The 23,908-nt window shown below is 24.8% G+C and overlaps 4 protein-coding genes across 6 annotated transcripts; 2 read left to right on the forward strand and 2 right to left on the reverse strand.

Moving 5' to 3' along the window:
• Nucleotides 1-4: 4 nt before the first annotated feature.
• Nucleotides 5-2,850, reverse strand: LOC412196. The gene is made up of 6 exons (XM_395658.7): nucleotides 2,665-2,850; nucleotides 2,175-2,425; nucleotides 1,448-1,770; nucleotides 1,132-1,375; nucleotides 564-844; nucleotides 5-468 (listed from the first exon to the last, which is right to left on the reverse strand). The coding sequence occupies exons 1-6, from the start codon at nucleotides 2,738-2,740 to the stop codon at nucleotides 243-245; spliced, it is 1,401 nt and encodes a 466-aa protein (XP_395658.5). The 5' UTR covers nucleotides 2,741-2,850; the 3' UTR covers nucleotides 5-242.
• Nucleotides 2,851-3,789: 939 nt separating this feature from the next.
• On the forward strand, nucleotides 3,790-11,164 carry LOC100578255 (ras GTPase-activating-like protein IQGAP1). Of its 2 annotated transcripts, none has more exons than XM_026444403.1 (26): nucleotides 3,790-3,955; nucleotides 4,110-4,211; nucleotides 4,291-4,525; nucleotides 4,610-4,754; nucleotides 4,829-4,986; nucleotides 5,059-5,193; nucleotides 5,268-5,352; nucleotides 5,458-5,549; nucleotides 5,627-5,792; nucleotides 5,892-6,055; nucleotides 6,131-6,265; nucleotides 6,369-6,519; nucleotides 6,598-6,852; nucleotides 6,923-7,071; nucleotides 7,141-7,284; nucleotides 7,390-7,695; nucleotides 7,798-7,962; nucleotides 8,041-8,154; nucleotides 8,236-8,573; nucleotides 8,632-8,856; nucleotides 8,965-9,355; nucleotides 9,431-9,610; nucleotides 9,703-9,832; nucleotides 9,907-10,177; nucleotides 10,244-10,525; nucleotides 10,610-11,164. In XM_026444403.1, the coding sequence occupies exons 2-26, from the start codon at nucleotides 4,147-4,149 to the stop codon at nucleotides 10,968-10,970; spliced, it is 4,842 nt and encodes a 1,613-aa protein (XP_026300188.1). In that variant the 5' UTR covers nucleotides 3,790-3,955; nucleotides 4,110-4,146; the 3' UTR covers nucleotides 10,971-11,164. The 2 variants fall into 2 exon arrangements, with proteins under 2 accessions (XP_026300188.1, XP_006570850.3); XM_006570787.3 differs by having other exon boundaries at nucleotides 4,118-4,211.
• Nucleotides 11,165-12,345: 1,181 nt separating this feature from the next.
• On the reverse strand, nucleotides 12,346-18,970 carry LOC726325. Of its 2 annotated transcripts, none has more exons than XM_016911569.2 (15): nucleotides 18,657-18,970; nucleotides 18,154-18,332; nucleotides 17,847-18,051; nucleotides 17,572-17,768; nucleotides 17,273-17,507; nucleotides 17,049-17,205; nucleotides 16,727-16,958; nucleotides 15,792-16,605; nucleotides 14,990-15,711; nucleotides 14,741-14,916; nucleotides 14,218-14,658; nucleotides 13,918-14,093; nucleotides 13,589-13,836; nucleotides 13,259-13,522; nucleotides 12,346-13,151 (listed from the first exon to the last, which is right to left on the reverse strand). In XM_016911569.2, exons 2-15 carry the CDS (start codon nucleotides 18,291-18,293, stop codon nucleotides 12,977-12,979), a joined length of 4,182 nt encoding a protein of 1,393 aa, XP_016767058.2. In that variant the 5' UTR covers nucleotides 18,294-18,332; nucleotides 18,657-18,970; the 3' UTR covers nucleotides 12,346-12,976. The 2 variants fall into 2 exon arrangements, with proteins under 2 accessions (XP_016767058.2, XP_026300869.1); XM_026445084.1 differs by having other exon boundaries at nucleotides 18,670-18,943.
• On the forward strand, nucleotides 18,926-22,532 carry LOC726348 (peroxisome assembly factor 2). Its single transcript, XM_026445097.1, has 7 exons — nucleotides 18,926-19,065; nucleotides 19,323-19,802; nucleotides 19,870-20,322; nucleotides 20,401-20,627; nucleotides 20,686-21,109; nucleotides 21,220-21,519; nucleotides 21,580-22,532. Exons 2-7 carry the CDS (start codon nucleotides 19,367-19,369, stop codon nucleotides 22,170-22,172), a joined length of 2,433 nt encoding a protein of 810 aa, XP_026300882.1. The 5' UTR covers nucleotides 18,926-19,065; nucleotides 19,323-19,366; the 3' UTR covers nucleotides 22,173-22,532.
• The last annotated feature ends 1,376 nt before the right edge of the window (nucleotides 22,533-23,908 follow it).

Genomic DNA, 23,908 nt, shown 5'->3' on the forward strand with positions numbered 1-23,908 from the left:
AAAATATATTTAAAAAATATTATATTTTAATAATACAAAATATTTACAAAACACATAATACGCTGAGCAGTATATTTATCAAGATTTATATTTCTTTTTAAATATGCAATTTTTTATATTATGTTATTTTTATGTTATTTTAGTATCAATAAAAAAGATAGCATTTTCGTAATTAAATAATCTAAATTCCGAATAACATATTTAAATAATTGTTTATGTATCATACATAATATGTTCGATTTTTACGATGGACCTCGATTTTCTTCGCTTTCTGAAAATGGTTGTTCATCTTGATCCTGAGGCGATATTAACTCTAAATTTGCCTCTTCCAAAGGAATCATACCTTGTCTAGCTTTTTCTTCTATACTAGGAATATATTCATAAATTTGTTTTTCAACATCTATTTTATTTAGAAGAATTTGTAAGCGTCTTTTAAGCGGTCCTTCGATTGCATCCATTATTTGATATCTACAAATCAAAAAAATTATTTCTTACATAACATCATATTATGAATCAATATGTAAAGTTATTGATTGAAATAAAAAAAACATTGAGATCCTGACCTTAAAAGGTTTGGTAATATATTAATGCTTGCTTCAACTAAATAATCAATAGTACCAGCTCCATGAATTCTTGTTTGGATATTACCCAATTCAAGTTCGAGTTCTTCCATACTTGGCCTTTTACGAGTATCCAAAGGTTGGCTTAAATTTACTTGAACTCTGAAATACTGTACAGTAAAGGAAACTGTACCGGCCCTAGACAAAAAGCCACCGATTACACTTATTTCCCAATGCGTTTTCCCTTCAATTTCTTGAGTACCAGCATCAATTGTCGCATATACCTTTAAATGGAAACAAGAAAAGAATATTTAGAAAATGTGTTATGTAACAATGTTTACAAGTAGGTGACAAAATAGGCAACAATTGTAAATTGTGATTAAAATTCATTAGTTGGTGTATTTTCCATTCATAATGTATACGACGTAATTACTAATGTAATTATGATAATCGGTAGATATCTCGTAAGCGTCTTTTAAGCGGTATTAATGTATATTGTAAGCGATCATAATAGAAAAAACTTGAAATTAAATAAATATGTTTTGAAAATTATTAAAAATAAATTATTCACCGTTCCATTTTCTATACCCAAAGTAACATTTCCTATTCGATAAATGTTTGCCAGACCGGTGATCCATGTATGAGTCGATGTCATCGTAAATATACCAACAGTTTGACTGTAGTCATTCACTTCGAACGGATCGTAGTTCATTTGAGATATATACTTACGAAGTTCGGCTATTGCCATATCAAAAGGCGATATAGAATTCGGAAAATATTGCGGTAATTGTGAAATTTGTTTATTAGCTATACCCCTAAAAAATAAGACAGTTTTTAAGTGATTTTATACAACATATATAACAAATGTCAGATTAAATGATTTCTACCGTGCTTTAGTATTTAGTTCCTTCAATATGAAAGGTTTAATACTATCGAAAATAAAGGAGCCTACAGAATTAATCGTACTTTGTAATACAGAACCCAAGAAACCCAAATTTTTGAAATCCATGGCTACATTTTCGAATGTCAAATCCATATCGATATTTTGTGCTTGTAATTTACCATCGCTAGCAACTTCGAGCCTCCCAATCCCTTTTACATTCACTCCCATCAATTTCATTGTAAAATTACCAGCTGATCGGGACAACCAAGAAGACAAAGTATAAAATCCACGAATATCCAGACTTTCTATATTTAATGTCACTGAAACCTTCGAGAAATATGTTAGAATAAAAATTAATTTTAATACTTAGATCTTACACGATTATAATAACATTTGATAAAATATCTTATATGTATCAATTTAACAAAAAATTTAATATGAGTATTATAATTAATCATTGATGCGAAATATTCTATTATAAGATTAATATATTCATATAATTAGTAATGTCTTTTTTTGTAATGATAGATGTTTTTAAAAATTAAAATAATAGATAATCTTTTTAAAGAAATATTGACAAACAAATTCTATAGGCCAATTGATGGAGATAAGTCTAAGAAAAATATTTACTTTTTCTGATTTCAATTATGTTGATCAATGATATTTCAATTTGCAAACTTAAAAATTTTATATTAAATGTATAAAAAATTCAAATGTTGAAAATATCTCACTTGCATCAATGCTAATTCTGATTCTGCATTTACTATCCGGAATTTGGATAAACCATAAATGTTCATTTGCTTAAAATTCATGGTATACATAGAAAATGAATACTTCATATCCGGTGCTGACATAGGATCCGGTATTGGCGCTCCAGGTAATCCTACTGGATCACTTTGCTGATAATGCTTCAAAATCGCGCGAACATGATCTTTAAGTCGTTTCTCGCCAACTGCTATTTGTGCTGCGGTATCATTTTTTACTGGAAAATATTATCATTTGAATATCGAATTAAATAATATTATTAAATATATCATTTATTAAATATTGTTATTACATAGGAGAAATTATATTTTATCATATCAAAAAATCACATTAATGATATCAATTGTACATATCTATTGAATTAAAAATCAATCACAACATAATTTTATGACATTATATCATGGATGTTTTAATTTAAAAAGAAATTTCAATTTAAGCAAATATAAAATTACTTACCGGTAGAAATTTTGATATCACATTGACCGATCTTGATAAAATAAAAAAGAACAAAAAATAATTTTAAAACCTTCATTTCCAGTTTTATCGATCGCAATAAGAAATCAGTATGATCTATAGAAGAGACCACGCATTCGACTGGGAGGTGCGTCAGTGAATTTAGTGGAACGATATCTCTCGGGTCATTGAAGGGGCGAGGGTCAACCGCTTTATCTAATTCCCCTTGCCTCTCACTTATTCTTGCGTTGTTTCCTCCTTAACCTCCCCTTAATCACTTTAATAATACATATATATTAACGTATATATAATACATTTTATTTACATTGTAAACATAAATAAATTTTGATTCCTAAAAAAAAGAAATACAAATATGCAAATTTATTTGAAAAGAATCGATACTTGAAATACACATAAAAAATCTTATTTAAAAAATAGAAATAAAGTAATAGTAATAAATAGAAATAAATAATAGTAATAAAAATTATTCATTTGTAATTATTTTAATTTATTTTTCTTTTCTACTTTAACTCATGACTTATGATTAATTTGAGAATTACATCTTAAAAAATTGTTTTGTTTAAATTTTGTATATAGAATGCAAGTATTTCCAACATAATCTATTTTAGGAGAATATTAAAAATTAGGATTTTAGAAGAATAATAAAAAAATTATTAGGATATTTGCTCTTATTATTAATAAGAATTTAGGAATAATTTATGAAAAAATAATAAACGAGAATAGGATATAAATAAAAATTCAAACAATTAAGATTCAAAAATAATGATAAAATTATTTAATTTATAATCATTTATCTCTATTATTTGTTTTTTCTATTTTATAATTAAGAAAATGAATAAAAAAAATTTTTTTTTAATTTGTATTATATCTTTTCAAGTCTTTAAATTTAATTATTTTATAGATTGAATTTTGTTTATTATTTATTTATCTTGTTAGAGATTTTATAAATTAAAATTGATAATTTATTGTTTATTTATCCGATCATTTCCATTTATCCAATCAAGTCAAATTAAATCATAAGAAGTATGAAGTTAGTTGTTAATGTTTTTTTTTTTATATCCAATGATATTAGATTTGATTGATTTTGGAACATTTCAGTTGGTATTACTAGTCAGTGTTGCATCGTATTTGTAGTTTTGAACAAGTTTGAATTTATAGAATTTAACGTACTATTCCATTGTTGTGTATCGCTTTCTGTTTTTATTCATTTATTATATATTCTTATTAATTACTATGAGTATTATCAATGAGCAATTAATTAATCATGAAAAAGGTAAGATTAATGACTAGTTTGGATATTTAACTTTTACTCGGTATTTTATCTAATATATAGCATATTGAAAGTTTGATGTTATATGAATGTTGTATGAAATATTAAATATTAATATAGAATATATATTTAGATTTTCATTATTTAGAAAATAAAGTTTTACAGGAACAGATATTCGTAAATCAGCAGAGGAAATGGATGAACAGCGTCATAAGACAGTTGCTTATGAATATCTCTGTCATTTAGAGGAAGCTAAAAAGTAAATATCTGATAAATTTATCATAAACTAATATCATTCTTTTTAGTTATTATTTTTTAATATTTTCTAAATCTTATAGATGGATGGAAGCTTGTCTTAGAGAAACACTTCCACCAACAACTGAATTAGAAGAAAATTTAAGAAATGGAGTATATTTAGCTAAACTTGCTCATTTTATGGCACCTGAATCTTTGCCTATTCATAAAATATATGATCCTGAACAAAAACGTTATACAGCAATTGGTTTACAATTTAGACATACAGATAATATTAATTATTTTTTAAAAGCCTTAAAATCTATGCAATTACCATTAGTATGTGTTTGCAATATGAAATATAAAATATTTTCTATTTCTTTAAATAAATTGTTGAAAATAATAAAATTAATTTTCTAATAGACTTTTCAACCAGAAACAACAGATATCTATGATAAAAAAAATATGCCTCGTGTAATATATTGTATTCATGCTCTGAGTACTCATTTATTTAAGTTGGGTAAAGCTCCACAAATTCAAGATTTATATGGAAAAGTGAATTTTACTGGTATTAATTTTATTTTATTATATTATATAAAAATATGTAGATTAATTATAATTGTAGCATTTTATTCTCTTTAGAGGAAGAAATAAATGTGGTCAGTAAAGAATTAAAAAAATATGGAATACAAATGCCTTCATTTCAAAAAATTGGTGGTTTGTTAACAAATAGCATGGAGATTGATGCAGTAACACTTCATGCTGCAGTAATAGCTATTAATCAAGCTATTATAGAAAAGGTATAAATATCATATTTTTAAAATGTTTTAAATAACAATTTAAATAATAATATTTAAATTTTATATTTCAAGGATAATGATAAAATATTGACTACACTTCAAAATAAAGTAGTTCAGTTAAAAAATATTATGTCATGTTATATTAAAAAATATAGTGATACTTTATTTGAAGCAAAAGAATCTAAAATACAAGCTGCTCTTAATAGAGTAAGTAATAATATTTTTTTAAAATTATTTTTATTTATATTTTCAATAAGCATTAATAAATATAATTTTAACAGTCTCTTAATGATAGTTATGTACCAGATATATATGATGAATTGTTGACTCAAGTAGAAATTCAGGGTCATATTAATTACGTTAATAGTAAGTAATTCACAATCATTATTTTTCATTCTAATAGTCAATTTCCATAAAATATTCCTTTTTAATAGAAATATTTTTTTTTAATTATATATATATATTTTTTAGTTCATTGTGCCATGGAAGATATAATTCAATCTATTCATTCTAAAAATAATGATTTTATGGATAAATTAAAAATATCTACATTGTGTTTAAAAGTATATTTTATTCCAATTTTTACTAATAATCTTTCTTATAATTTTCTTATTTATAAATATTATTTTTTTTTTGTTAGAATATTATTGATGAAAATGCACAATTATATAAAGAACAATTAATGCAATTATTAGAAAGTTCTGAATGGAACAATATATATTCAGAGAGTAATCAGCATCATTGGAAGCAACTACTTCAAAAGGAAATTGATGAAATAAATAAAATGGCATTTAAATCTAGAAAACGTTAGTATTGTGTATATGTATATATATATATATATATATTATAAAGATTATATTTTTAAATATTTTATATTAAATTACTAAATATTTTTTTTAATTCAGGAGATGAAAGTATAAAGTTTTTAAATTTAACATTACAAAATAATATGCAAAATGATTTTTCTAAAGCTTTAAAAAATCCAGATCTAGGATTAATGGACAAAATTGATGATTTTGCAATACCATTATATTATGAAGAAATGAGAGCTGATTGCATTGAATCTCAGGTAAACATGAAATTTGCAAAATATAAAATTATAATTTATTGCAAATTTGTATTAATATAAATAATTTTTTTTTAGAATGTTCTTTCATATAATGATATTAAGGTCAGTATTCGAGTTTTATCATCGATTGCAAAAATTACTAAAGCTATAGACACGGGTAATCCAGATTTAGTTTACCAAGCATTAATAAATCCAGATTGTCATTTTTCTGTAAGTTTATTTTTTTATATATATAATATATTTTAAATATCTTTTTATAGAAATAATTGAAATAAATTATTTTTCTATTTAATATATATTTCTAATATTTTAGGAAATAGATCAAGAGAATAAAGTAAAATATTATAGAACATTAGTAACAGCTCGATGTAAAAAGCAAAGTGAAGAGTGTCCTGTATTAACATATATTGATATTCAAGACTGCATTGATATTGTCAACCAACAATGTCAAAATGATGATCAAAGTATTTTATATATAACTTATCTATTATAACTGTATATATTTTTATTTATATATTTTTAATTTTGTATTATTTTAACAGTAATACAAGTGTTACGTCAATTAAACTCAAGTATTGTAGAAAATGATCGAAATAATGTCATAGCTGCTTTAAAAGATAGTGCATTAAAATTACAAAAAGATACTTCAGCTACTTTGCCAAAAGATGCATCTCTTTATTTGAAATTATTTAAAAAATGTCTTAAAGAAAAACATTCTGATGGTTCTGAATTATGGCTGGAAGATGTAGAAAATATAATAAAAATTGTTGTCTCAGAATCTGAAATTGTTCAAAATGGTATAATTCATACATTTTGTTCATTTATTATCAAACCATAATTTTATTAATAAGCTTTACATTTTTACAGTTTGCACATTTTTATCACAAGTTAATTTAGGATTAAAACAAAATAATATGTTGTTCACAATCGATTGTATTAGAGCATTTGGTTTTACAATACCAGAAAAATATAAAACAGAATGTTTTAAAAGCTTATACAATTTAAAATATACTAAGGTATAATTTAAAGTAAATTATATTATGTATTAATATTATTTAATTTAATAATTCTATTTTATATTTTAGGAAAAAAATTATAATTGTGCATTTGTTTATTATATTACTCCTAATAATAATGAATCATATCTAGATTTGCAGAAGCTCAATTACACCTGGGACTGTCCCAAAAATATATCTGAAACATTTTATATTAATATGGAAGACATAAAAGTACTAAAAAATTTGTAATTAAAAAATTTAAGCTAATTTAAATACTGAAAAAATATTATTTATTAATCTATTATAAATATTAATAAATATATTACCTATTTTCAGGAAATAATAAAAAACACTACAATAAGAGAACATGAAGAGCATAAAATAAGTAAACAGATAATTCGATTTCAAGCTTATATTCGTGGATATTTATTAAGAAAAAAAGTTTCTGATAGATTTACATATTTTTACGATAATATAGATAAAATTATTATGATACAAGCTTGGTGGAGAAGTATAGTACAACAAAAACGATATATGAAATTATTAGAAGAGAAAAGAAAATTTAATGAAAAAGAATTTCAAAATACATATTTGGAAGTGAAAGCTAAATATATAAATATATTGGATTATTATAAAGAACAAGTAAGTAAAATAATATTTTTCTTTTTTTATTTGAGATTTATGCACAATGAAACAAGAATTTTATTGATTTACTTAGTATATATACATTATATTTTTTATTAGGAAGAAAAAATTATAAAAATACAAGCTATGTGGCGTGGTCGTGCTGAAAGACGTGCTTTCCATTCATTATTATATATGGAAAAACCACCATTTCCTGTTGTTCGTCATTTTTCTGCGATTCTAAATTTTAATGCGGAAGATTATGATAAAGATTTACAGTTACAAGTATATATATACAAGTATAAATTTTTACTATTTAAACAAGATTTTAATCATTGATATTTTATTATGAATTTATTACAGCATTTAAAACACGAAGTTGTACAAAGTATACGACATAATCAGATATTATCACAACAGTTAGATAGTATGGATATAAAAATTGGTTTACTTATACAAAATAGAATTACATTGCAAGTAATGATTAAAATAAAAAATATATATATTGTGTCTGCTAATATATATCTAAAGATATATTTAAAAAGTTAAAAATTTTAGGATGTCGTAGCTCATGGAAAAAGCTTAGAAACACTTGCAAAGCAAAAACATTCCAATAGAGAGCAACGAAGTTCTTTATCAGATGGTATTAATTTACATAAAGGTTTAAAATCATTAACTAAAGAAGGTCGAAAAATGTTGGAAGGTTATCAACATCTATTTTATGCTTTACAAACTAATCCAACATACTTATCAAAACTTTTGTTTCTTTTACCTCAAAGTAAAACAAATAAATTTCTTCAAAATGTAATTTTAACATTATTTAATTTCGGATCAAATATTAGAGAAGAATATTTATTGTTAAAATTATTTGGAAGTGCATTAAAAGAAGAAATCAGGTATAATTATTATTGCATAAAAAAATAAGAACATAAATTAATAATTATAATTCAATAGGTGTAAGTTTCAAAAACCATCTGAAGTTGTTACTGGAAATCCTCTTGTTTTGAAAATGGTAGTGAATTATGCGCGACAATTAAATGGCCAAAGAGCTTTAAGACAAATTGTTGGACCAATTATTGAAAAAATTTTAGCTGATAGAACATTAAATATAGAAACAAATCCTATTGATATTTATAAATGTTGGCGAAATCAATTAGAAATGGAAACAGGAGAAACATTGTAAGTTTAAAACAAGTATTATAAATCTTATTAAATATTATACTTTTTTATGATTTTTTTTTCTTTTTTTTTCTTTTTTTTTTTTTTTTTTTTTTTTTTTTTTGACAGAAATTTGCCTTATACAGTAACACAAGAACAAGCTTTAAATTATGAACAAGTACAAATTAGATTAAATAAAGGAATACAATTATTGCAAAGTACTGTTTTAGAATTTTTAACTAAAATAACTGAATCAAGAGATTTAATACCATATGGAATGTTATATATGGCTAAAATTTTAAATGATTCCTTAACTGAAAAATTCCCAAATGCTCCAGAAAAAGATATTTTAAAAGTAGTGGGAAATTTGATTTATTATCATTTCATAAATGCAGCTATTGTAGCTCCAGATGCTTTTGATATAATTACATTACCTATTGATAGATCATTATCAAATGATCAACGAAGAAATTTAGCTAGTATTGCAAAAATTTTACAATTTGCTGCTTCTAAAAAAGGAGTAATTATATTTTTTACAATATTTATAATATCTAAAATTAAATAAAAAACATTATATCTATATTTTTTTTATTAGTTTGGTGAAGAGGCTACACATTTAGTCTGTTTAAATCCATTTATAATTGAATGCCATGAAAAATTTAAAAGTTTTTTCCGTTACTGCTGTCAAATTGAAGATTTAGAAGAACATTTTTGTATTCACGAATATACAGAAGCCACACTCATTCAAAAACCTGAAATTTATATTTCACTACAAGTAAGTGAGATTTTAATAATGATCATAAACTTTTTATTATTATTATATTTTATTATTATTATTATATTATTTTTTATTTGTGTTAATTATAGGAAATTTGTGATACTCATTGCCTTATGTTAGAATATCAAGATCAAATAGCACCAGATCCATTAGATTTCTTACATGATTTATTGGATGATTTAGGTCCTGCACCAACTGTTGCTTCTTTACTTGGGATTTGTAAGAAATAATTTATTATATTATATTTACTAATATCACATTTAACATAATATTTCATTAAAATTATTCATTAGCTGATAATATATGTGAAACAAATTTAATACGTTTTGGGAAAACAGAAGTATGTCTTGTACTCACTAATAAATTTCAAATACCAGAAGATGAAGATGTTAGTCTAAACAAACTTTTTATAAAAACGAAAGAATTATTAGTTTCTGTACTACAATTTTTAAAAGGTCAAACATTAGTTGAAGCTTTAGAAACTATATGTTCTCCTATACAAGAAAAATTATATGATGTAAAGTGCTCCAGTTTATCGCCTACTTTAAATATCATTCATAAAAGGTATTATGATGAAATAAATGAATGAATTATTAGTTAAATAAATAAAGAAGAAGTATTTATTTACAGTTCGTCCTTAAATGATTGTAAACTTCAGTTACGAGCGTATCTTAATAAACTTGAACTTGGCGGATGGGTCAGTCAAACAGATGGATATCAAAATATTATAACTGCAGTGGCCAAAGATCTTTGTAATAAAGGAAAATATCGAATAATACGGAATAAAGAATTACAGACGTTACGTACAACTAAACAAAGATTAGAAGAAAAATGTAAATATTATCAAGAACAAGTAGAATATTATAATGAATATATACAACGTTGTTTGGAGAATTTACATACCGGAAAAGGGTAATATAATTATTATGTAATATATGTAATACAATTTTTTCTATTACATTTTATACTTTTAACATATATAAATTTTTTACATAGATCGTTACAAGCATTTAAAGCCATTCAAAAAAATAATCATGTTAAATTAAGATCTAAAATGACATTAAAATATTCTGCATCTAAATTACAAGAAAAAGGAGTATTATTAGAAGTTGATGGACTTCCCCAATCACAGTTTAAAAATGTAATTTTCGAAATAAGTCCAACAGAACATACCGGTCTTTTTAGCGTACGTTGCAAATTTATGGGAGTAGAAATGGAAAAAGTTGATATCGATATACAAAAGTTACTTGAATTACAATTCGAAGGTGCACCAATTATGGATATGTTTGGAAAAGCAAAAATTAATGTAAATTTATTGTTGTATTTATTAAATCGAAAATTTTATGGTAAAACTTAAAGAAACAAATTAAATTATGTAAATTTATAAATATGACAACTATGCATTATGTTCTTATGAGATTTTAAATGAAGATATGTTAAATCTTAAATTCTGTATAGTTTGTAGAAATTTTAGATTCGATTTACAAAATTCATAGAGAGAGAGAGAGAGAGAGAGAGAGAGAGAGAGAGAGAGAGAGAGAGAGAGAGAGAGAGAGAGAGAGAGAGAGAGAGAGAGAGAGAGAGAGAGAGAGAGAGAGAGAGAGAGAGAGAGAGAGAGAGAGAGAGAGAGAGAGAGATTATTATACAATTAATTTTTGTAAATAATTATACTTATAAAAACTTAAGTTTATTTATACAAGATTTTTTGGAATACTTGTGTGTATCAATGAGAAAGACCAGTGTAACAAAGTATATAAATTTATGAAATCTTAGATTTATATATTTATAATGTGTAACACTGGCATGCAATGATTTAATTATTTTTAATTTTACGTAATAAGATATATTTAACAATAATACATAAAGAAATCTATAGAACAAAAGTTTTTAAATATAATTAAGAGTTTTTAGAAGAGAAACATTTTTTTAATTTTTATAAAAATAAGTAAACTAACGATAGTAAATATCACCTATAATTTCCTCTAAATTTATTTATATAATTAAATTTAGTTTCAGCAATACCACTCATTCTTTTCTCTTTTTAATAATATAGGTATTGAATAATTGTAGATATATCTCATATGAATATAAATATTTTTATGTTGCATCGTTAAAATAAGATAAGGCATATTTTTAGAAATTTCTAAATGAGAGCAATAGATTGTCTATTATTATTATAATTTCTAATTCAACATATACAATTTATATTATTTTTTAAATATTAGACAACCTAATGTTCTTGTGCATTTTATAAAATCTAAGATCGAATTGCTTGAACACAAGCTTTGAAATTTCTATCATATGCATATTAAGTATATATATATATAAATTCTATTTTATAAAATATACTACATAAAGGCCTGTTTAGTGGATACTGGTGAATAAGCCTGCACATTTAAAATAAAAAATTAATAAAACAAATTAGAAAATTATATATCAATATAATTTTTGTATATAATTGCTTACATATTATATTAAATTTTTACATTTTATGAGCTTGCATATTTTATTATCAAAATAACAAAGATTTTTTTTTAAATAAATATCTAAAACGAAACAAAATATTAATATTGAAATCAATTATTAAAACAAATATTTTTATTTTTATTATTATTGTTATTGTTTTTTTATTTGTATTTTATTATTTATTTTTTACAGAACATGCGAGAGAAATTTAATTTTTTAAATATAATTACATTAAAATACATATGTGTGCGTGTAAAAAAATGTGATATCTGTCGAATAGAAGTTTATTTTATCCCATATATATTTTATAAACACTACATACATATTATCTAAGAATGCAAGCTTACATGGTGTACTTCATAATATATCAGTACCCAAATTTTTTTCGCTTGTAATTATAAAACATTGTGGATAAACAACCCGCATTTATCTTTGCATATGATATTATAAATATTTATTTTTTACATATTCATTTTTTTCAAAGTTTCGTTTTTAATTCAACTTTATTATTATACAAATCTACCTTTACATAATTTACGTGACAGATGCTAACATCCAGGTACTGTGCCACGAGGTATCTTGAAAGACATTTTTATAATTTATGGAGCATAAAATGTCTATAATATCATTAAATTGAAGTTTTTTTTATCGAATTAAGTATTTAATAGTTTTAATATAATTGATTATGTGCAAGCAATATAGTCCATTAAAGCCTCCACGAAGCAGGCCATAAAGTGCATTTCATGTACTATTAACTGTGTATTACATATGTCACCATAATATTAACTTTGATAATAAATAGCATAATAACATTAATTTTTTTAATAAATGTTGGTTCTTTACTAAATATGTGCACAAATGGGGACACAACGTTTGATACAATATATTCAGTAAGTGTTATCGTTTGTTTAAAATATTAACAAAATTTCTAAATTTTTGTTGTGCATCCGTCATCTGTGCTAATGTTTCCTCCATCATGTTGCGCAATTTTGATAAATCCGGCATTTTATCGCATGATTCAATATTTAATAATTCTGTGAAGAATTGCTCCCAAGCAGCTCTTTTAGCATACCTATATTTTTTAAATAAATTTTTAATAAATTTTATTTTTTATAACTTGATAAAATCATATCAATTATCATATTTTTATTATTTTTACATATTTTTAAATATGTATACCTTGGTATTTTTGATGTAATAAACCAGCGACCACTAATATTTGAAACTCTCATATAATTACCAAATAATAAACAATGACTTGTCGCAGCTAAACAATACAAATCGGTCTGATACGTCCATGGTTTTCCAGTTTGCATTTCAATACATGTAAAATCTTCTGTTTTTATAACCTGAGTAAATGTTGTCTTTTCTGGCAAAAGATTCATATCTATACTACATCCAAAATCAATTAATTGTATTGTTGGTCTCACATCTTCTGTTGGTCTAAAATTATTATAATTATAAATTTGTAATAATTTAATAAAATGTTAATAAATATTAAATACATACAAACGCATTAGGAGAAAATTATCTGGTTTAATATCTCCATGGATTATTTGACATTTATGTAAATATTCCACAATTTGTAATATTTCAATCGTGAAAAATATAGCTAAATGCTCTAATAATGGTTTACCAGTAGCAATTTTTATTTGGTTTGTTACTGCTAATAATGTTCCAAATCTGGAATATTCTGAAACTAATACACTACTATTATTTGCAACATATGCCATCGAAACATCCATAAATCCGCGCAACTAAAAAAAAACATTATTATACATTACATTATTGTAAAAATGATAAAATTGTTATTTGTGAATAATTAATAAATATTTTACCATATGTGGATTAGTAAGACGATTTTTTATTTCCCTAGTGATATAAAACTCCCAAACCCAAGCAGGTTTTTGAGTTTTCAGAGCAACAGTTTGACCTGTTTGCGAGTTCACTGCGCTAAATACTGTACCGTACGTTCCCTTTCCAAGGCACTTTACCAAATCGTACGCTTCAGTACCTAAATACATAAAAAAAATAAAAGTAACAAATATAGATATAAAAATACAATACTGTATGTATGATGATATCAGTATTGTATGACAATAATGATATATGTTTCAAATATATCAAAATGCACTGACCAAGCGTAATCGTAGTAGAAGGCACAAGCTTATTTAAATTAATATTTAATCTCACATATCCCTCTGCATGATGTGGCTGGGGAAATTTAATTTTCTTTAAAAGACCAGCTATCAAATTTCTATCAAAAGGATTTATATTTCCCGAAGGTAATTGAAAGCTTTCTTCTTCTGCTTCTTCCATAGGTTCTTGGTGCTCTTCACATTCCATTGAATCAACTTTTTCTTGTTGATCTATTTCGTTAAACTTAAAGTTAATTGATTTTCGCAGATCGCAATTCTTCTTAATTTCAGAAGTAATTTGATCCACGTTACGTTGTACTGTACGCGGACTTTGAGCATGCACAGCTTGAATTTGGGCTTGAGCTTGAATTTGTGTTTGAAGCTTTTGTTCATAAGGTTGATTCGCAGATAAAGTAATATCTTTTGTTTCATCTTCTAGACCTTATTAAAGACAAAATCTTCCTTCATATATAGCGAATTTTTAAAAATAAATTAAAAATTCTTAAATATTTGATTAAAATACCTTTATTAATACTTTGTTCTTTTATTGGAACCAAATCTTCTTTTGTTAATGTAAAACCTAATACAGTATTTCTTGTATGAGTACTGCTGCTAGAACTGCTTGAAATATATTCTCTAGTAGATTCTAGTATAACACTCAATTTATCTTCAGTTTCACCATTAGGTGCATCTGAAGAGCTGCAAATAAAATATAAAATAAATATAACTCAGAGTGTAATATTAATTAATTATATAATTAAAAATTGCATACGATTGAGGTGCAGCACATTGATTTGAATATTGCGGAGTTCCTTCTATTATTTTGTAAGATTGTCTAAAATGATTAGTCATAGGTGTTGAACTTGTTAATTGCGTATTAAATGCTTCTGTGAAACAAGTATCGTTATTTCCCGTCAATGGTGTGATACCAAGACTTTCATCAATATATAAAGTATTTTCATCAGCTGGCTTTGGTGTCATATTTTCTTCCATTGGTCCATTATAATCAACGACGATAGCGTTTTCTTTATCTTCAGCACTTTCGAGATATTTAATATCTCTACGATTCATTCCTGGAGATTTTATATATGGTAATTCAGGTGGCATCCTATAAGGTTTACTGGTTTCAACATCTGATTCATTATATGGAGAATAATGAAGTTGTTTCTGAGGTTCTATATTTTGCTGCAATAACGTGGATTCCAGTTGCGAAGGATATTGTTGATAAGCAATATCATTTGGCATTATATTGCCATAAACTTGAATATGTTGCATGTGATGTGGATGATTGTGAAGATGTTGGTTATGTGATGGTTGATGCTGAGGATGAGATTGATGATGTTGAATTTGACTATGAGATTGCAAATGTGATACATGAGAAAGAGTATGATGATGGGGAATCACATGAGCTTGTTGATGTGCTTGAATTAATTGTTGATGATGTTGTGAATGATGTGGTCGGGAATGAGATTGCTGTACTTGTTCGTGATGTTGCTGTAATTAATTATTTTAGAAATTAATAGAAAAATTTCTTAGTATATAAAAATTTTTTTTATATATATTTTATATTATACCTCTATTTGATATTGGTATGTATTATGTAATCCAGAATTATTATAAGAAGTTTGATGCTCTTGATTAGAATAAGTTTGATGAGCAGAATAGTTTTGATGATTCTCTTGATCATTATAAGGTTGTACATTATATCCTGAATGATGTTTACTACTTGACATTGCTTGCTGTGTCATTGAACTATCCATATGTATGTCAAAAGATAATTTATTTTTGGCATCTGGAATTCTAGGTGTCATAGGAGTACGAAAATTAGGTGTTGTAGATACTGTATCAGGAGAGCGCCACATATCTTGTACGACAGACATTGCTTCTTTCGTATTAACAGTAAGACTTTGTCCAAGTAAATGTTCCTCAGGGTTAGTATTCAATGATGATGTATGATGAATAAAACTGGACTGTAACTTTCGTTGTGAATTTAATTCTGCTTCCATTCTCTGTGCTTCTAATCTCTCTGCTTCAATTCTTTCAGCTTCAATTCTTTCTGCTTCTAATCGTTCTAATTCACGTTGCTCTGCTTCACGTCTTTGTGTTTCTAAAACTTGATTTTCAGCTTCATACTGCTGCCTTTGAAGTTCTTGTTGTTCAACTTGAAGTCTCTGTCTATCCAATTCAAGTTGTTCCACTTCTCTACATTGCTGTTCCATTTTTCTTTGTCTTTCTGTTATCTCTTGTTGTTCAAATTCTTGTCTTTGACATAATTCTTGTAAAGATATATCATGCCTCTGATGATTGGGTTCAAAGTTTTTATTCTGAACTTGGTGATCAGTTTCTCTTATATCTAATACATCATGCTTTTTCTCTAAAGTTTGTGCTCTATAATTATATTATAATTTTTTTAATACGTGTAATTGTAATCATTTAATTTATTATTACATATATAATAAAATTTATTTATCATTCAAAAGCCATTTTATCATTAATAAAAATAAATTACCTTTGTAAATACACTTGAGCTCTTACTTCCTCCATACTTTGATCCATATTATTAGCATAAACTAATTCTTTGGGATAATGAGGCCTTAATATAATATTTGGATTTGGAGGATCTGGTACAAATACTGGCACTGTTAAATGCTCTGGATATTTGCTACCATCAAAAAAATATGTATGGTTTGGAAATAATCTTAGATTGTTTGCATCAAAGTCATCTGGTTGATCTTCATGAACTAAATAACAATAAAATGGATAACAAAAAAAGAAATTTTTCATATAAATATATAATATATAAATATATTTTTTTATAAATAAAATTATACCTTTGAAAGCTAATTTTGTAGAAGATATCATTAGTGGACATCGTTTACTTCCACTATTCCATGGACCAGGTTTAATTGTATTTTCTTTATGTATTGTATCTTCTACTGGTACATGATCTAATATACTTGAAATTTTCATTTCACTTGACATATCATCCTGTAGAAATTTCTTAATGTATATTTATATTATTATATTTCGAATATATTATTAAATATTTATATACTTGATATATCTGTATCCTGGAATTTGGTCTAGTATGATGTATTGTTGATGAAATTTGTGGAATTGTTCCAGGAAAATGTTCACGTACTCGATGTCCAGTACGTATACTACCAACTTTTTTACCAGCTTTTATTGCTCTTAAAGAACTAAAAGCCTGACGTTGCTCAAATAATGACATTTCATTACGATCATCTGTACGTCCTAATGTTTTACGTGCAACTGCAAGTTGAAAGTTCCTAGAATGGATAAAATTTATATTATAAATAGTTCTGTTAATATTGATTGTTTTATGATCAGTACTTGTGAGCATAATCTAATTCATCCTGTGGTTGTGCTAAAGCAGATAAGCCCATTAAATAAACTTCATCAGCACGTTTATAATCTTCTATTTGTTCTAATTCAAAAGCCCATGCTCTGTACATATCTGCAACCATAGTCCCAATTCCATTGTTATGCAAAAGTTGATATAATTCTAATGGATTTTTTTGCATACTTATCTGCAATTAAATGCTTATTCTATAAAATAATAATAAAAACACTTTCTTCTCTACAAAAACATATTTCAAATATCTTACATAATTAATCCAAAGACGTATATATCTACGATCTTGATGATATTTGGTTTCTTTTTCAAATATAGCTAAGCATTGTTGCAAAAGTTTTCCAATATGCGATTCATGTCCATTTTTTGGATAACTTTGCTCCACCCAAAGTATATATTCATACCAATTTTCTAAAGGATCATCTCCATCATAATTTTTTATTGCATCTTCGTACATTCTAAAAATAATAATATAAAATTTTAAGATATATTTTAGAATAAAATAAAATTATATATAATTATATAATAAAATAAAAATTAATAATGATTATTTAACTTACTGTTTTTCATGTAAAAGTAATTGTTGAGCATCAGCATCCTCTTGTGCTCTTAATGCAGTTCCTAACTGTACAGCATTTCGTCCATAACGCAATGGTTGAATATTTTCCTTACAAAGAGCTATGACTGTTGCAGGGTCCATTCTTAATTCTATACTTTTTTAATTAAATCACCTTATATTCTAGAAAAAAGAAAACATTGAAATAATAAAGAGTTGATAACATTATTTTTTAGTCTATTATAATGATCTATTATAAAGGTATTTTTAATTGTATTCATTTTTTAATACAATAGAACATGTTAAACTTCGAATAATTTGTTCTAATATATTACAATAAAATATATTAATAATTTTAATTTATTGTAACGTGTTAGAATGTATCAAAATCAAAAATTTAAATGCATAAGTTTCCAAGATATTTAATTAAATGTAATGCAAATAATAATCTGAACTATAAAACGATAAAGTAAAGTGTAAGCGATCTTTTCTTTGGAAACACTTAACCTTTTACACGTACTAAAACTTTGCATAATATTCTTCGAATAGCAGTGGACCTTCAAATTTGAACAAATCTAGTCTTGATATCTCCAATAAGGACGCTATGAGTTTAGGTTAGGTTAGTTTTCTATTTAACGGCTCCGACTACCAACGGTTGTTCACTGTCTTCTGCTATGCTGTGTTTCAAATGATGCAAGAGTTACGTCTTGCTAATCACAAATTTTAATTCAATATACTATACGAAAGAGTCGAGAATCGATGTGAAGAAAGATTCACCGTGCTTAATATAGTTTTCACACAAATCCCTATTGAAAATTACCAATAGGACAGCTGTTACAAAGGGACTTTGCATGATCTTTAAATCTACACTTCCGTCACTGTTTCTATAGTAACTTGGCAGATTGGTCCAAAATCGGTACGCCAATAATGTTATATTCTTTTAATTTTTTTTTTTTTTTTCATTTTTAGTAATCATTATGAAAACTCATTAAATCCAAGAAAATTCATTTCATTAAAAATTATTTCACAATATAAATCATTTAAAATATACATAGTTATTTATTATATATAAGATATTATGAAATTTAGTATATTACCTACTTGCTATCTATTATTAAATGATTTTGATTTTTATTTCATTACATAAAAATTGATTATTCTTTTATTTTTCAGCACATGATTTTTATTTTCAAATATAATTGAATTACAAATGCAATATGAATTCTTTATATTTTTATATAAATTTTTTACGAGAATTAACAAAAATATTAATGAAACGTAATTTTAATTATATACTTTTGTATACATTTGTACAGTTTGTGTTTTTTAAATTAAAAACATTAATTGATACGGAATTTAATTGGAATATATTATCTGATTTTGCTTTAAAAAATTTAATAAGACGATTTTATAATGAAAAAAATTATTACGTAGATCGTAATTCTTGCTTATTAGCAAGCGTACAATATTTTAAAGCTCCTATACCCACTTGGTTTTATATATGTTCAAAATTTTCTTTAAAAAAATATAAAGTATTAATTATACCCAAAATACAAAAAGACAATGTTGATACAAATAATATATTTGTATCAGAAACTATGAAATATAATATAGAAAATGCATTACATTGCACCATTGATAAATGCTTCTTATGTAAGTATATATTAAAATTTTATAATTAATATTTTAATAAATCTTAAGTTTTTTTAATTCCTTTCAGTGCCAACAAAAGATAATTCTATTAAGTTTGCTACAGTAGTCAAAGTTTCTATGATATCTAATCCATATGAGAGTACAGATAATTTAATACGTGTTTTATTAGAAAATTATTTTTCTGAACCTAGATTTTTAAAAAAAAATGACTTATTTGGAATTAATATAAAGGAATATATGTTGGATCAAATGTATTTATATATTAATCCTTTAATGTCTATAATATATTTTAAAGTTAATTCCATTATTATTAATGATAAAGATTGCACAGTTAATGATATTTCTTATATTTTATTTGGAGAAACTACAGTTATTCAAGAACCAAATATACATACTTATTTACCTCAGAAACATTTTGATTATAATCAAATTGAAGAGAAACACATAGAATTGTATCCTCCAAATTTAGCTACACTTTTGGAACACTTAGAACATTGTATTTTGCCATTTATTAAACATGGTAAAAGTCAATTAAATATCTAAATGAATTTAAATAATATAAATTAGATTTATAATTTAAATTTAATATTTTTGATAGATATTCAATTATCCATAAACCCAATATTTCTTATTAAGGGTTCACAAGGTTCAAATAAACGTAAATTAATTCAAATTTTGGCTGAAAAAATAGGTTTGAATTTTCTTAATATAGATTTTGCTGAAGTTCAAGCTTTAACATCAGCCCAAACAGAAGCTAAATTACGCATTGTATTACATAATGCTGAACAATGTATGCCATGTATGCTCTGTTTAAATAATATAGAGGTATTTTAAAAATATTTTTGCTAAGATATTTGCAAATTTTCTAAACTAATATTTGTAGGTATTTGGTAAAAATTCTGAAGGTCAAAAGGATGAAAGAGTTATATCAACTTTTTCAAATGAGATAAATTTGTTATATAATAAACATTTAAAGTTTCCAATTATTATAATAGCTACTACAAATGAGTCTGATATACCATCAGAATTAAACAGAATTTTTATTGAAACAATTCATTTAGAACATTTAAATCAAAAAAAAAGAACAAATTTAATTTCTTGGTTACTTATGAAACAAAATCTTGATTATCAAGTGAATTTATCAAAAATTTCTGGAATATGTTCAGATTTTAGATATTCAGACTTATTGATATTAATATTAAATGCTGTGAAATTTCGATGCAAAGATAAATGCAGAAATTTCAATGCTAAGAATTTAAAGCTTTTTAATTTAGTACTTTTACAAGAAGATTTTGATAAAGCTTATGGTAAAATTTAATGTTATAAAAATAATTATGATTTATATAAAAATATAAAAAATAATAAAATAATTATTGTTTATATTAGATCAATTTAAATTTTTTCATTTCATTTATAGAATACATGCAATCTATATATACAGATTGTAAAGGTACACCACATATACCAAAAGTTTATTGGGAAGATATAGGTGGATTAATAAACTTGAAACATGAAATAACGCGACGAATTCAGTTACCTTTAATGAACACTTTAGAATTCGGACAATCTGGTCTTCTTTTATATGGACCACCAGGAACTGGAAAAACACTTCTTGCTAAAGCTGTAGCAACAGAGTTTCAACTTCATTTTTTATCAGTTAAAGGCTCCGAAATGTTAAATATGTATGTTGGTCAAAGTGAGAAAAATGTTAGACAAGGTAAGATAATGAAATATATATTAAATATATATCTTAAAAATAAAAAATACAATATCGTAGTGTTCGAGCGAGCAAGAGCAGCAGTGCCGTGTATAATATTTTTTGACGAATTGGATTCATTAGCACCTAATCGCGGACGAAGTGGTGATAGCGGAGGTGTAATGGATCGTGTGGTATCTCAATTGCTCGCAGAAATGGATGGTCTTGACTATTCAAATAATATATTTATAATAGGAGCTACAAACAGACCAGATCTCATTGATCCTGCCCTTCTTCGACCTGGTCGATTCGATAAATTATTATACGTAGGGATTCATTGTGATCGTGATTCGCAATTTAATGTATTAAAGGCATTAACTCGTAAATTTAAATTCCGTGAAAATGGAAAAGAATTAGAGAAGTTTGTATCTCAATTGCCCAATCATACGACTGGTGCTGATTTATATTCTGTTTGTTCAAATGCATGGTTAAATGCAGCACGTAAAATTTTAAACAGTTATCAAAATAGTTCTAAAGATGTTAAATTAAATGAATATGTTGTTGTAGAATTAGAAGATTTTTCTAAAGCAGCCTACGATTTGATACCTTCGGTTAGTAAACAAGAAGCCGAAAAATACAAAAGAATGGAGATAGAATTATCTTCGGTATCGTGATATATTTAATTGTATCTCAAGCATCGTATTGAATATTTTCTAGTTTTATAAACGACATGTTAATTTATTTGGAGAAACATGTAAAACAATTTTTACAATGAATAATTCAATCTAAGATAACTACATTCTATTCTAGATATTGCACCAAATAATTAATCTTGTATGTTATTATATGGCAAAGAATGTAATATAGATATATTTTCGGATTTTCAAAATGTTTTACTTATTAACGATATATTATAATATATCAATCAAAAAGAAAAAATAGAAAAAATACAGGAAAATAGTATCTAAATTTATTGAATTATGAAATTTTGTAATAAGGAATAATGACTCAATAAAGACTTTTTTTTTTGCAAATTGCAATAATCGGAATTGAATAATTAATTTACTGCAATCATTAATAAACTAAATAAAACATTTATTTTCCTTAAATATGATCAATTTGTAAGTTCAAACAACACTCGAGCACTCTAAATAACAAATCGCACTTAAACGATTATTTATAATACAAGATTATTTGCAATTTTACTTTTTATAAGTGCAACATTACTTTGTGACTTGTGCTCTAAAATGTTTTTAAATATTTTAATTGCACTCTTTATATATATATATACAGTCTAAATTCTAGACTCTAAAATAATATACTATTTAATTACAGAATAACATTCCTTTGGTATGATCGCGAGGTAGAATTGATTCTAATGCAATTTATTCAACATATTGAAGAATATACCGGTTTTCTTTCCGGTTCGAATTTATTTCATGAAAATAAAATATTTGTACGTATATATTGTAAATTTTTTTTAAGCAATCATTAAAGTACTTAGAATTAATAAAAAAAACTATAGAATTATAAAGATTTTTGTTGAATTATTTTATAGAAATTTTACAATTACGAGTATTTTTACTTTGAACTTGTTTTAAATTATTCGAATAAAAATTATTAAAAATTGTTCTAAAATAAATTTATCTAATATCTTTATCTTTTTTCATTTTTTTTTAAACATAATTAAATATCAATTTATAAATTTCATTTTTCAGAATATATATCGATAGATCTATTTAGTATAGTTGATAATTATTAAAAAATAAAATATCACATTTGATAAATTATGCTAATCATTATATGCGATCGACAAAACATTTTGTACAATTAATATCAATCCTACGGAGCATATGAAAAATATGCAAGAATGTTTTGAATCAAATTAAAACGATTATAGTTAATATACGGGATATATTACGTGTGTGTGAATGCACGTATATCCACGAATTTCTACGATATATATGAGGTATTATTTTAAATATTTCGTAAAAATTTGATCTGAGTATTTCTTTTCTAAAGAAACAAGCAATAAGAAAGAGAAATAGATTTTGTCAAAAAGAGAAGAATTGTTTCAATTAGCTTATTAATAAATTTGGCCACTGTACAATATTATGTAATTGTATATGAATTTTTTTTCTTTAAAAATGTCTTAAATAGTTTGAAAAACAGTTATTTTACACGAAATATGGAAAATTACTTAAGGAAATATGTATGCAATAGATTTTTGCTTATCGATCGTGGAAAATAAAAAACTTTGTACTCAGCGGCCGCGAACTATTCTTATAAAGTTCAAAATTCTTACTTACATTTGTAATATTTTTCGCATCTTTCATCTTCACAGTATTAAGCAGTCTTCTATTTGTATTAATTATATGTATATACGAGTATATGTAACAAGGAAATACAA

This window comes from Apis mellifera, linkage group LG1 (assembly GCF_003254395.2).
Source record: "Apis mellifera strain DH4 linkage group LG1, Amel_HAv3.1, whole genome shotgun sequence".
Lineage (NCBI taxonomy): Eukaryota > Metazoa > Arthropoda > Insecta > Hymenoptera > Apidae > Apis > Apis mellifera.